We start from the raw sequence: 13,797 nt of genomic DNA, 5'->3' as shown, positions 1-13,797 counted from the left end.
ACACACAACACAATGATAGCAATATACACTATCATTGATTCTATAAAAAAAAAACACATACAAAACTATATTACTTGAAGATTGTACAATTAAACACAGAAAATTCAAATTATAATTTAAAGAGAACCAAAAAATTACCTGAAATTTAGAGAGAAATTCGTTAAACTGAGAAAGAGTCTCCTCAAGGAGACTATGAATTAAGAGAGATTGAAATTTGAGAGAGAAAATTTAGAGTTAGTAGATATGAGAGTGAGATGGAAATTTGAGAGATAAGTTTTGTAGTTTATAGATAAATTTGAATTTTGAGATACGCTTAAGAAAGAGGGAAAGTGAAATAAAAAATAAATAAATAAAAAGATGAGAGAAATTGAGATGAGAAAAACATGGAGATAAACATGGGTGAGAGAAAGGGAAACTAAGATGAAAAAAAAAAAAAAGAGGTAGGAGAGAGAGAGAGAGAGAGAGAGAGTATTTGAGATTTTTTTTTCAAAAAGCAAAAAAATAGGAGATAGAGGTGGGTGAGATAAAGAGGGAAACTAGGATGAAAAAAAAAAGAGATAGGCGTGTGTAAGTTAATTTTGAGATGAGAAAAAATAAGAAGATAGATGTGGTGAGAGAAAGTGGGAATTGAGATGAGAAAAAAAAGGAAGACGTGTGGTGAGAGATAAATATTGAGATAAAAAAAAATAAAAAAAATAAAAAGGGATAGACATGGTGAGAGAGAGAAAATTAATGAAAAAAAAAAATAGCGCAAATTTCTCAAATTTTCCCGCTACTCAATTACTCACCTTTATTACATCAACAAAATTTGATGTGAAATAAAGATTTAACCTATTACAATAATATAGTTCGATGTGAAATAAAAAATTACTTATTGCAACAACATATCTCAATGTAAAATAAGAGTTACCTATTACAACAACACATTTTAATGTAATATAATAATTATTGCTATAATCTCATATTGATGTAATAAATTTAAGTTACTATTACAACAACAAAAACAACCTAGAGATGTAATAGTGTGTGTGTGTATATATATATATATTACATTTTTTTTTTTTTGCAATAATACTTGTTGTATTATGCCTTTTTTCTTGTAGTGCTTCTTATACACAATTTTAATTCAATTAGTATTACTATGGCTATTGGCTATTAATTTCTCTAGACAATAAATTATGGCTGTCCACGGGTCGGTTTTGGACCCAACTTGGACTCGACCCGCCGACGTCGGGTGGAGGAACTCGAACCTGAAACCGATCGCCAGAAAAATCAGTCAAGTCGGTTTCGGGTGAGGGTGAGCGTTGGTTGGGCCGGGTCAGTTGCCGGAATAAAAAAAAAAAGGCATCGAAATCTGAAATAAAAATAAAAATAAAAATAGAAATAGAGATAAAAAAGCATCACTGGAATCTGGAATTTTCATCAAAAACTGGAAAAACTTGCCGGAAATTGGAAAAACACGTTGGAAACTGTATTTTATTGTCGGAATCTGCATTTTTTTTTTCTGAAATTTTCATTTTTTCGCTAAAAATTGCTTGGATTTGGCTAAATCCCACCAGATCTAGTGGGATCTGGTCGAGATCTTGCCAAATTTTGTCGAGATCTTGTCGGATCTGGCTTGTTTTTGTAGATTTCGCCGGATTTTTTTTATACTCCGGTCGAATTCGGGTTGCTCGGGTTTTGGAGATGCAAACTCGCCACTCAACTCACCGGTGTCGGTTTTTGAGAACGGAAACCCGCTGCCGACTGATTGGACCTTTGGTTCGGGCCAAAATCGGGTTGGCATCAGGCGGTTTGACTCGATTGTCGGGCTCTGGTCGGATTTGGACAGCCCTACAAAAAATCATGCATATTGTGGAATGCTTTAAAAATATTAAATTTAGGGAATTGGACATTGAATATTTTGGGCCAGCCACTTAGAAGTGAATGTGACAGATTTTGTACCATCATTTTGTCCTAATTACGTGTGAATTTATTAAGCAAGTGGATGTAGCACATGCAGCTTCGGGTAATATTTGACTTGGTCAGTCCTTTGACTTGCAATCTGAAAACTAAAAAAGTCAGTGATTTCGGCTATGGTAGCCATGAGAAGAGAGATGCAGATTGCAGAGCAAATCCAGAGAAGAAGAAGAAAACAGCAAAATTTAAATAACGGAGTAGTGACACGTCTGTGACTGTGAGCTATGGACTGTGATTGACCACGTGGTGCATGAGTATAGGGCCTCCATTTGGGAACAACTTTTTGCGCTGGACTTTTGTTGGACATACGTACGTCACCCACTTAGGTGTTTGGTATAAAATGTTATTAGGTTAACAGTACTAAAATTCAGTGAAATATGTTAATAAAAAATAACTATTTACTAACAAATAAAAGATATGTATTAATGAGTAGTTATTTTTATATACATGTCTCTTATTTATTAAGTTTTGATATGATTGATGTGGTATCATTTGATATAAAATATTTTTTTCACCCACTTATTGTTTTCCTACTTTCAAATGTTTTAGAGAATCTTAGGCTGTGTTTGGCAATATGTAAAATAATTTCTGAATGTAAAATATTTTATGGAAAGGAAAAAAAAAATTTCTCTGTTTGGTTGTATACTGTAAAATACACTTGAAAAAGTATTTTCAATGTTTGGTTTTGCATGTAAAACATTTTCCAGAAAATTGTCAAAAACCTTACCTAATACAAGCAAATCTAAGCAAAAACAAATCAATTGCAACCAAGAACAAATTATTGTTACTACCTCAACCAAATCATGTAAACAAAATAAAAACACACTATATGAACCCCATAAAATCCTAGATCTTGAGGGAAAAGAAAGGAGGTGGGTCTTGAGGGAAAAGAATGGAGGCAGATGGGTCGGCAGTAGGGGTGTGCAAAAAACCCACCAACCCGCCAAACCCCACCCGACTCAACCCAACCCGCTAGGTTGGGTCGGTTTTTAGGACTTGGTGGGTTGGGTTGGGTTATAAATAAAAAAAATTATAGCGGGTCAGGTTGGGTTTGAGTCATAAAATTACAAACCCGCCACACCTGACCCGACTCACCCATATTTTAATATATATTTAAAATATATTATATATTTAATAAATATTTTTTTAAGTTAAAACCCAGCTGTAAAACACTTCATCGATTCCTACAAACATATATAATATAAAATCCTATTACTTTCTTTAATATATATTTAAATATATTAGATAATTAATAATAAAAAAATATGGGTTCAATTTAATAATAATAATAAAAATTGTCCAACCCATAAGTTCAACCCGACCCATGTGTGTTGCGTTAGGTTGGTTGGGTCGAATTTTTTTTGACCCACTATGGTGGCTTGGGTCAGAAAATTCCCTCAACCCGACCTAACCCGACCTATGCACACCCCTAGTCGGCAGAGGTGGGTCGGTGAGGATAAAGGATGGGTTGGTGAGGATGAGGGATGGGTCGATAAATGTGGGTCGGCGGAGGACGAGGACAAGGGATGAGTCGGTGGAGAAGAAGGACAAGGGATGGGTCAATGAGGATGAGGGATGGGTTGACGGAGTGGCTTGCATGCACGACAAAGGGGCCTTGTGTCGACAGGTGGTTCTAGGCATCATCGGTAGTACCCTCTCCTTGCTCGGCTTGGGCTTGGCATGAATGATGAGAGGTTTTCTTTGGGTTTTCTCTTTGAGCTCTCTCTCCCTGGGTGTGTGAGTCCAAAAAATCTAATTTGAAGGTAAATCAGATATGTAATCCATTTTATGGGTTGAGGAGCGAATTTTACGATCAAAGTTCAAAATTTTCAATTTGACTTTATTTTACATGTGCACCCAAACACACACAAGGGTGTAAAATATTTTCCAAATTTCATTTACATCCGAAACAAACGCAGCCTAAATGGATTCAGTGCAATGGGACATTGAACTCTTGTGATTGAACCTGGTAGAGCTAAGGGGGTCAAGAAAGAGCACCCAAAACTCCAACTGCCCTACCCCTCCTTGAATAGTAAGAAGTAATTTTTGGATCTCTATCTCACAATTTCATAGTTTCAAACCTTTCAATAGTTTATTTATATAATTTTTGAAAAAAAATGGTAAAATGCCGTCAATATCCTTGAAATTTTAGTTAATTCTAGTCAGATCCAAGATTTTATAAAACTATCCAATTTGGTTCCAAAACCTACATAGTTCCTAAATTGTTACTTATTTTTCTCTTCTTTTACAGTAATTAAGGACCAAGTTGGTTTGTTTTGAAATGTCTTGAACTTGGTTGATATAGGCCCAAAACTTAGGGGTGTTAACTGTGTTTTACCCAAAAAATAGTATTCAATAGCTTTTATGTTAGATGTTTGACAAAAAGCTAAAAATTAGGTTATTTAAAAATAATAATTATGCTAAATTTTGTTCTTAAAAATTTTGGGACAAGAAAAGCAAAAAGCCAAACATACCTCAAATTCCAATTAAATGATAATTTTGACTCAATTTTTAATTGAAAATATGTTATATTACTCTCCTAAAATAATTCCTAAAATGTAAAAGAATATATTATCACAACATTTCTTAATTTTTATTGATACTTTTAAATTAATATAATCACATAATCTCTCTAAAAAATATATACATAGAGAACTTAAATTTTTTGATAATATTATAATTTTTTTTATACTTCAAAATAAGTTTTTATTTTACTTTTAAGTAATCAAATAGAATATGAATGTCTTTTATTTAGATTAATTGTTTTATCTCCATCAATTAATAATTACATATTTATCTATAGAGCCTGTTCTTATATTTGAAACAATCTGAATGCCCTTTTTTTTTAACCTTCATTTTACATTTGTTCTTATACCTACTAGGAAGTAGGAATAGACAAGTGGTTGTTTCTAAACCTTTCTCTTTGTGTTATAAATAAATAAATATATATATATATATATATATATATATATATATATATATATATATATATATATATATATCTTTTTGTCCGTATTTCATTTTATTTTATATAGAATCACTTTTGACTCGTCTAAGTTACTTTTCAAATAATGTCCTAGTTCCGAATGCTTTACTCTCAAGCACATCAATTCATTATTATTATCCAAAGAAAATCTTCATAAAAGAAATCAGTCAAAGGCCTGCATTCCAAGCTAATCAAAGAAATTGAGTAGAAATGATTAGGTAAAGTAGTTGTTGAAGTATAAGCTAGTGCCTATCTTTTTCATGCAAGAAGGTGGTTCTATACTATAATGTTTTCTATATATATTATATACACGTGATCTAAAATGCAATACCCAGAAATCACATCAAATTTTTGCTAGGATAGTATCCCATTTCAACGACTTCCAAAATTGCTACATGTTCTTATTATCAATATCTTATATGACCTATTGGGTTTCATAATATGAGTCAATTCATATTTACAAATTGCATAATCTTTGAGAGAAGATATTTGGTTATATACTTGAAAAATAAATAGATCATGCATAAGTGGACAGGCACAAAGTTAAACCCTATTTTACGTGACAAGAATAATTAAAGTATATTTCTTAAAGAATTTTGAATATTAATACCCATTAAAGCTGATTGCAAATTGAAATGGTTGAGAATATTTGAGAGAGAGAATATATATATATATATATATATATATATAACAAATTTTTTTTAATTTTTTCCAATTTAGGCATATTATATATTCACCAATTACAATTTAAAAAAAATTTAAAAAAATTAAATGGGCTAAAGAGAAGGGAACTTATGAAAAAATGACTAGGTCAAATTTTAAATACCAAAAGTAATTAAGAAAATTAGTACGTATTTTCGGAGAACAAGAATATTATTCATTCACATTAACGATGTGAGAGAAAGGTAATCACATTACTAAATTCCAAAATACTAAAATCATAAGATATGCTTTGTTTATAATACATATTGTTCCTAACAAAAATGAGATTATTAAGCTACGCATGCACTCATCAAGAACTAGTCATCGAAAAAAAAAATTTCTCTCATCAAGAACTACTATAATTATCACCAAAAACTTCGCAATACTATCGCATTATGTAAATAGCATACCACCATGGCATCGATCATTATCATCATCAATTATCATTGTCATCATGATCATTATAATCATCATAAATGAGACAAACTTTTTGTGTAGATATAATTATATATGGTTACGAAGCATTATATATATATATAGATATATATGCACATAGTTGCATCATGCATGGCCATCTTCTCCTATTTCATCAAATTACCTATTCACTCTAACAACCTCCAAAGACCAAAAGAGAAAAATAAAGTGACATAATTACTACTTTCATGTGGGTCTCCTCTAAAATCGACACGGGTAGGCTTTACATAAAGCTTGTATTGCATGCATGGCTGCTCGTCCCTCCTTTTCCCTACAGGAATATGAGCATTTAATAAAAGCATACCCATGAAATAATCAATTTTCTCCTTTTTCTTTTTAATTTGTTTTCCTTTCTGTTCAGAAGCAATTATGGTAGACCTTAACAAAGAGGAAAACCATAGAAAATTTTGGATAATTTTAGTACTTACCAATCGGTAAATTTACTATCTTGTGCCACACTTGGCCTATAGCAAGATTCTTCTCCAAAAAAAAAAAAAAAAAAAAAAAAAGGTCTATAGCAAGATTAGCTTCCTATAATAATGATCAATTCAAGCATATTATGATGTCATTCAACGTTGTTATTATGATCAGTTTAGGAATTCAAAGGCAATTTCAGTGACAGAAGATTCGTAATAAAAAAAAGTAGAAGTGTATCCACTCCATGCATGTTAGAGCATTTGATTATTGATTAAGTGGTCAACAGTTCAAACTTAGTTTATTTGACCCTTAATTAGTTATAATATTGTTATTATAATCATTAGCTTATAATTAAGTCCTACATATCAAGAATTTTGTAGCTTAATTAATTGGCACTTTTCCGTACATAAAGTGCTTGGAGTCTAAGGAGAAATGGTTTCGAATGGTAAAATTAGCAGCATATTATAACTATCTCAAAAAAAACCCTGCATATATACTGGTGCAATTAAAAATGATTGTGATTATATATATAACATTTCTACCTAACAAGTATTATATAATAAATATAATAAATTTGAATAAACTTTTATATATATTCTAAGTTTTTTTTTTTTTTTTGAAAAGAAATATTTTCTAAGAAAATTGGACAAAATTTAAATGCAATTAGAATATAATTTGAATTCTTGATTGAGATTTTATTTCAATATTATATATAAATAATATATATTAAAAATTCAGTATAAATATGTAAATAAAGTAATTTTGTGTCTTTTTGAATAAACATGTCCCACATAAAAAGAGTATAAGACTTTTGCTAAGCATATAAGTAACACAAAAACTAACAAATAAATTATTGGGAGAATGTATGAATATATGCACTAGAACAAGGCATGTGATTGAGTGATTCAAAATTAAATTTCATGTGAACCTTTCTTTTGATTTTGAGCTTTATGGGCTTCCCTACTTATGGTTAGTGGACACATAATTATAATATGTTCCGTTTGAGTAATCCTAAGGTTTTTGGTAGTTTATTGGCATAATATTTATCAAAAAATATAGTTTTTAGTAATTTTCATTTTAAATGTGTGACAAAATTTAAAATAGTTTATATTGAGAAAAATAATTTGTTATATTTTTTAAAAATAATTGAGACAAAAAAACAAAAAAAAGAGCTAAAAAATTTGTTGCAAAACAGACACGATGTGTTTTATTAATTGCTTTTTTTTAGCATGTTTTGTTAATTTCTTATTTGTTAAAAGTATAGTTAAAATAAAATAAAATAAGTCAAGTCAAGTATGAAATATGTCAAAATAATAAGCTTGAAAAACTCAAAAATACTGATTTTTGGGAGGGGGGGGGGGGGGAGGAGAATTTACCAAACGCACTTGCATAAATGCAAAGGTCTTTTGAAGTTATGCTGTCTCCTATTTCTTTTTCTTTCTTTTTTGGCAGTGTAAGTTCTGTTGTCCACTTTGAAACCCTCTCTTTCTTTTACTTCTCGTTTTAGTAACTTTAAGTACAGTATGACACTCTGTTTGGTATGTGTATTTAAATAACAGTTTTTTAGTTTTTTTTAAAATACATGTGGGTGAAAATGTATGTAAAAATACATATAATGTTGTTTAAAAACTGAAAACATGTGTTTAAGTTGATGTACCAAACATATGTTTTTTTTTTTCTCGCTACATTTGAGACACTTCCACATGCTTGGGCTTAAAAACATTTGAAATTAGAGTTGTTGTACAACTGTTCATCATTGCAATTTGTTCACCAATGGAAGAAAAAGGTATATATTTCGTTTGTTTAATTTTGTTTTTTTGAATTTTCTATTCGCTAATTCGCCCACCTTTTGATTGATTCTTGGTGCTAAAACTCAATCACACAACTTTACACTGTGCAGCATCAATACCATGATTGTTCCACAACCTAATGATTATATTTGTAGAATTTTCTTTAATCGCATGTGATGCTAGCTAACATCTTTTGCCTCCACACCCCTCTATTATTTATTTTTTTCTTCTGTCTAAGCCATGTAGGTGTTATCATTCTCCGACATTTCGACTTTCCTAGATAATTAACTACCTGGGAATGCATAAAAAAAAAAAAAAGAGTACTATTTGAGAGTAAAACTGAAGCAAAATCAACTACTTTTCCACTGGAAACAAATAAACTATGGTAAAACTAAAAGTCCAGACAAACAGAAAGTGATACTACGGCAAAAGAAGGTTTTCAGATCATTTTACCAGAGAGAGAGAATTGTAAAGGCTATATATATATATATAACATTATTTCATATAATAATGCATACAAACTAAAGCCTAAGAGCTATACTTTATGTTTTTTTGGCGGAAATTATTACAGGTAATTTAAGCAGTGTCATAGATAAAAAAATCAACTTTCCATCCAGAAAGTCCAGCCAAATTTGGCTGATATATTAAATTTCTCTCTTACCTCTCAGTTCTCACATTAAAAGCAAAACTGGTGTGCTTTTTGCACTATAAAATTATTACATTTTGGTTCAAATGGTTAGCCCAAGTGTACTAACAATAACATGCTCTTTTTTACAACTTCCCTCCTCTCTATTTACCTAAAGAAAATAATTTTTTATCCTATTAGGGAAGTTACGACAAATATTTTAGTATCAAGTTCATTCCTATATCAATCTGGCAGAAATGCTGTGTCTTATTTTTGGGGGGGCCATAGCCAAAATGCTGTGTTAACAATTTAGTGCTAGCCAAAATGCTGTGATAAGAATGACAGTTTCCTAGTATTTAAATAATTAATGCATCGTTGAAATTTCAAAGGTGGAAATGTTTCCTTGCACTCAAATAATATACGCAATCAAACACTCCTCTATAACTCTTATATGTCCTTGTATAAATTGAAAGAAACAATTTTCATACAATTTCAGTCCCTTTATAGATAGAGACACAAATTAAAGAACATATATATATCAAAGCTATTCATATCAAGCTAACCATAAAATTACATAAACTAAAACGAAAATTTTTATATATATCAAACAAGGGACCCAGATGAGGTATCTGGATCATCATCATCATCATCTTGATCCACGTGTCAAAGACCCCCCAAACCCCTTGAAACCTCATGCAGACCAGGGTTGAACCCCAAGCAACCCAATAGTCCCTGTTTGTAAGGCAAGAAAGTTTTCTTCCTCATCTCCTCCGACACAGCTCGATTCATTGTGTAATGCAATTCGTGTGCTGAAACTGGTCCTCTCCTTCTTGAACTCGAGACTGAAGAGCCAGTACTGTCTGTGGATCGAAAGCTTGAGTTTTTGACATCTTCAGCTACCTTGTTTTTGGACAAAGCTGCGTACTTTGTTAATGGATCTTTACCTGTTGCTCGACCCTCTGAGGCACTTCGAAACAAGAGAAAATCTTTGAGCCTCCATTTTCTGTAACCTTTAGTGAATGAAATAGATGACAAGAATGAAGAATAAGGAGAAGTAGAAGGTTTAGAGTTGCTTGTTGTTGAAGATATGACTTTGGGTTGTGAATTTTCCTCGCCTTCAGAGACAATGTCAGAAACTCTCAGAGGAGACAGAGATCTTGTTCCTTTACGTAAAAAACTTGTTGAAGAAGAAAAAGAAGAAGATGACCCTTTAGATTTTCTTTCTCTGCCTCGCTTTTGTTCATGTTGTTCTTGTCCTTCCTTACGAGTTTCTTCTAAAGCAGCTGCAAATGGATCAAAATCTTTCTTGTGACGCGGTGATAGCGCTTCTTGGACCATTCTTTTCCCTTGAGAAATTCTTGATCTTGGAGATCTTGGAGACCTTGGAGAGGAAACATTGGAACCCGAATCATTAGTTCCAACTTGTAAACGAGGTGGTGGCTTTAGAGGTTTAATCTTGCCACCATCAAAGAGCTCGTCTGCTGACAAAGAAGGTCTCTCTAATTGCCCACTAAAATCAAACGCAAAATCTTCATCTTCATCATCATCATCATCATTGTTGCTGTTATTGGATTTGGGAATTCCAGGCTTTTCTTCCCAGTTGAAGGGGATGACAGAGGAGGCAGAGTTTCTTGGCATATCATGGAGAGATTGCAGGTCTTGGTAGAAGGTAGAGGCACGAGAAGGACTAGTTGGGGCGCTGAAGAAGAAGTTGCCAAATCTTTGGGGGCTTGAAGGTGCTGTGATGTATGGAGAGGAGCAATTACTGTCGAAGTTGAAATCTACAGGAGGGACTGGTAAAACTACTTCCATCTCCATGATTTGGATTATGGCTTGGCTTGGCTTGGTGTGCTATAGTTGAAGAAGTTTTGAGGTATTTTTTTGTGGTTTTGAGTCTTTGAGAAGGTGGGAAATGTTGGGATTGTAAGGCCTGATAGAGAGAGAAAGAGAGAGAGAGAGAGGGGAAGGAGAGGGGAAGAAGCAGAGAGTGGGGTTGAGGAATTTGACTAGGAAACTGAATAGAGGAACAGGATTGGTCATCTCATGCGAAAGGAAATTGTCTTTATAAATCTACCTACTGCTCCGACATTATAATTTTCACCCCTTGTGGGTTAGGCCTGTGGGTTCGCATTTTTTACAATTATAATATGTGAGAGATATATTACTCCAATTGTAATAGCCTATGTCCAATTCTTCTAATTTGAGATTTAACCTACTATATACATATGTTATCGTTCATTTTAATACAAGAATTTGTATTACACTCTAATATATTTTTAATGTAATATTTTAAAGTTTCTTCCATAAATGTATGTTGTTAGATTGAATCACATAACCTTCATGTGTTTTTCAGTTCTATATTTTATGCTTCTACTTTCACATATATACTAGTATATTCAACCTGGTATATTAATGTTAATATTTAACAATATTTTGAATGACTATAAATCTTAGCCAATTAAATTTTTAATTAATTAGCTCTTCAACATGAATTTGTTTGTCCTCAAATCTTGCTAGGAACCATTTTGGCTTGTTATTAGAAAATGTTAAAGTTTGCAATTGGGTGAGTTTATTTTCATCAGGTAACACTTTCATTTAGTGCTTTATGTATTCGACGGGATGTGGAATCGATGCATGGTATTTTAGAACAAGTGTCATGCCCATGTCGCGTCCAACACATAGGAGCATTGGACTCAAGTCAAACTCATTTTCATTAATTTATTTTGTTTATTACTCTAAAGTAGAGTTCTACTTTGAAAAAATTTGATGTTTGTAAAAATTGTAGTTTCCCTTTTACAATGAAAACAATCTAAACCAAACAACTCCTAATATGTAAGTGTTTTTTTTTTCTTTTTAGAGAATAAATTCAGTAAGAATGTGATGTAAAACCTATGTTTTACCCCTCCAATTCCAACATGCCACATTATCTTATCACATATTTTAAATAAATAAAAAAGGCACAACTACACCCAATTAATTCTAATACCCATATATAAATCCAACCAAATTGAGAGCTTATTGAAATGTTATTAGATATGGTAGAATGTATTGAACTTTAAGTAAAATATTGATATGACAATCTTTTATTGGATGATGTAAAATATAAGTTTAAGTGGTTTATTAGTTGTATGGATCTCATGAATACAAATACCAAGAAAAGTATACAAATTCAATATAAATTTATATTGAACATTCGTTAATTAATGTAAAGCTAAATACATTTTAACGTCTATCATTAAGATACTAGTTTACATTTATAATAAAATTTTGTGATGATTAAATAGTTACATTAGAGAGAGGAGGAAATTAAATTATATACAACTCCATTAAAAACATCTATATATATATATATATATATTTTTTTTTTATACAAGATATAAATTCTATTATAGTATAATTTAAGTGTATATGTATGTGTGAGTTCCAATTAACTCAACTAGTAAAGTTTCTAATGGTTGAATAATAGATATGAGGTTCAATCATCACCTACACCAAAAACTAATTAGTGTCTTGGTCTGATGATAGATCTTGTTCTGATATAAAGAGCTATCATCAAGAACAAATGTCATAGATTGAAACTCCCTTAAAAAAAAATGTGTATATGTATGTGAAACTTCCTCTTAAAGACTTGAACTCTGCACCTTGCACTTCACACTTTATAAACATTTATACTTATAAAGTGACCGCACCAAGAACACGATAGTCAAAAACATCAAACTATAATATGTAGATTTTGATAGAAATCATGGCCCATCGGTAACTTACCCAAGTTCCTTAACGTTATAAATTAGATATATATTTTTTTTTTAAATTGAGAATCCAACATAATCCTGCTTTTTATTCAATGCACTGATAAAAAGTTAAAAATGGAAGTGTAAATGTACTGAGATAGTATTTTGAAGAGCTTTAAATTGAATTGAAGTGTAAATGTACTGATAAAAAGTAAAATGGAAAAAGAAAAGGTGAAGTGTGTTGTCGCCTGATTAATGGACAGTGTGGCTGTGTCTTTTTCACGAACGTGTAGTGAGGTTCTTTTCATCAAATTAGTTAGGCGGCTAAAATGGCTGCTTCTATATTACCGTTTTGTTCAATCTTTTGATTCTTTTCCTTTTGTTTGGGAAAATTATTAAAATGAGACATAAATCAAAGTGGTGCTCATTTATCTGATAGTGATATCTTAAGGTAATCGGTTTAGATATTGCTGCCAGATTTAAACAGCAATGTTACACGGAAGTGGATGGAACACATAATTCAACTAAGAGAGAATTGCAATGTGCTTGTTGAGAAATACAAATTCTATGTATAACACTTTTTTGTGTTCTAATTTATGTTACATCAATCATAATTTATCATATGTTTAATTTACGAGAAGTATTGCAAAAGCCTGGATTCGAGGTTAGCTAGGCTTCCTTAGGAATGAAATGGATTAGAGAAGTTAGGGAAGAGATGAGGAAGAAATAGTTTGTTCTTATTGCCTCTCGATTCAATACAATCAATAGCTATTTATACAAGTCTATAAGGCTCACTGCATCACTAACTAATTACTGCCAACTGTAGTAACTAACTCTACCAGTTGTCCACTCCATACTAGCTAACTAACTGCTATACAACTGTAATACCAGCTACTTATGATCAAATTGAATCAATTTTCCTAATTACAATAATCATGATCAAACTTAGCTGGGCTCCTAACAAATGGCCCTCCTTTAAAGAACCTTTCCCACAAAGTGAGGGAATTGCTGCTGAAGCTGATACAAATTCTCCCCAAGTAGCATCATCTTTAATTCCTCCCTGCCACTAGATGAGGACTTGTGTGATAGTTCTAGTTCTGAACTGATGGGATC

General features: G+C 31.7%; 1 protein-coding gene across 1 annotated transcript; it reads right to left on the bottom strand.

The window, feature by feature from the left end:
* Positions 1 to 9,372: 9,372 nt before the first annotated feature.
* LOC142642339 (uncharacterized) lies at positions 9,373 to 11,024 on the bottom strand. The gene has a single exon (XM_075816693.1). It carries the CDS (start codon positions 10,769 to 10,771, stop codon positions 9,617 to 9,619), a length of 1,155 nt encoding a protein of 384 aa, XP_075672808.1. The 5' UTR covers positions 10,772 to 11,024; the 3' UTR covers positions 9,373 to 9,616.
* Between the last annotated feature and the right edge of the window lie 2,773 nt (positions 11,025 to 13,797).

This window comes from Castanea sativa, chromosome 7 (assembly GCF_040712315.1).
Source record: "Castanea sativa cultivar Marrone di Chiusa Pesio chromosome 7, ASM4071231v1".
In the NCBI taxonomy this organism is placed as follows: Eukaryota; Viridiplantae; Streptophyta; class Magnoliopsida; order Fagales; family Fagaceae; genus Castanea; species Castanea sativa.
The sequence above is the reverse complement of the archived record's forward strand: the minus strand, read 5'-3'. Positions and strand labels throughout refer to the sequence as shown.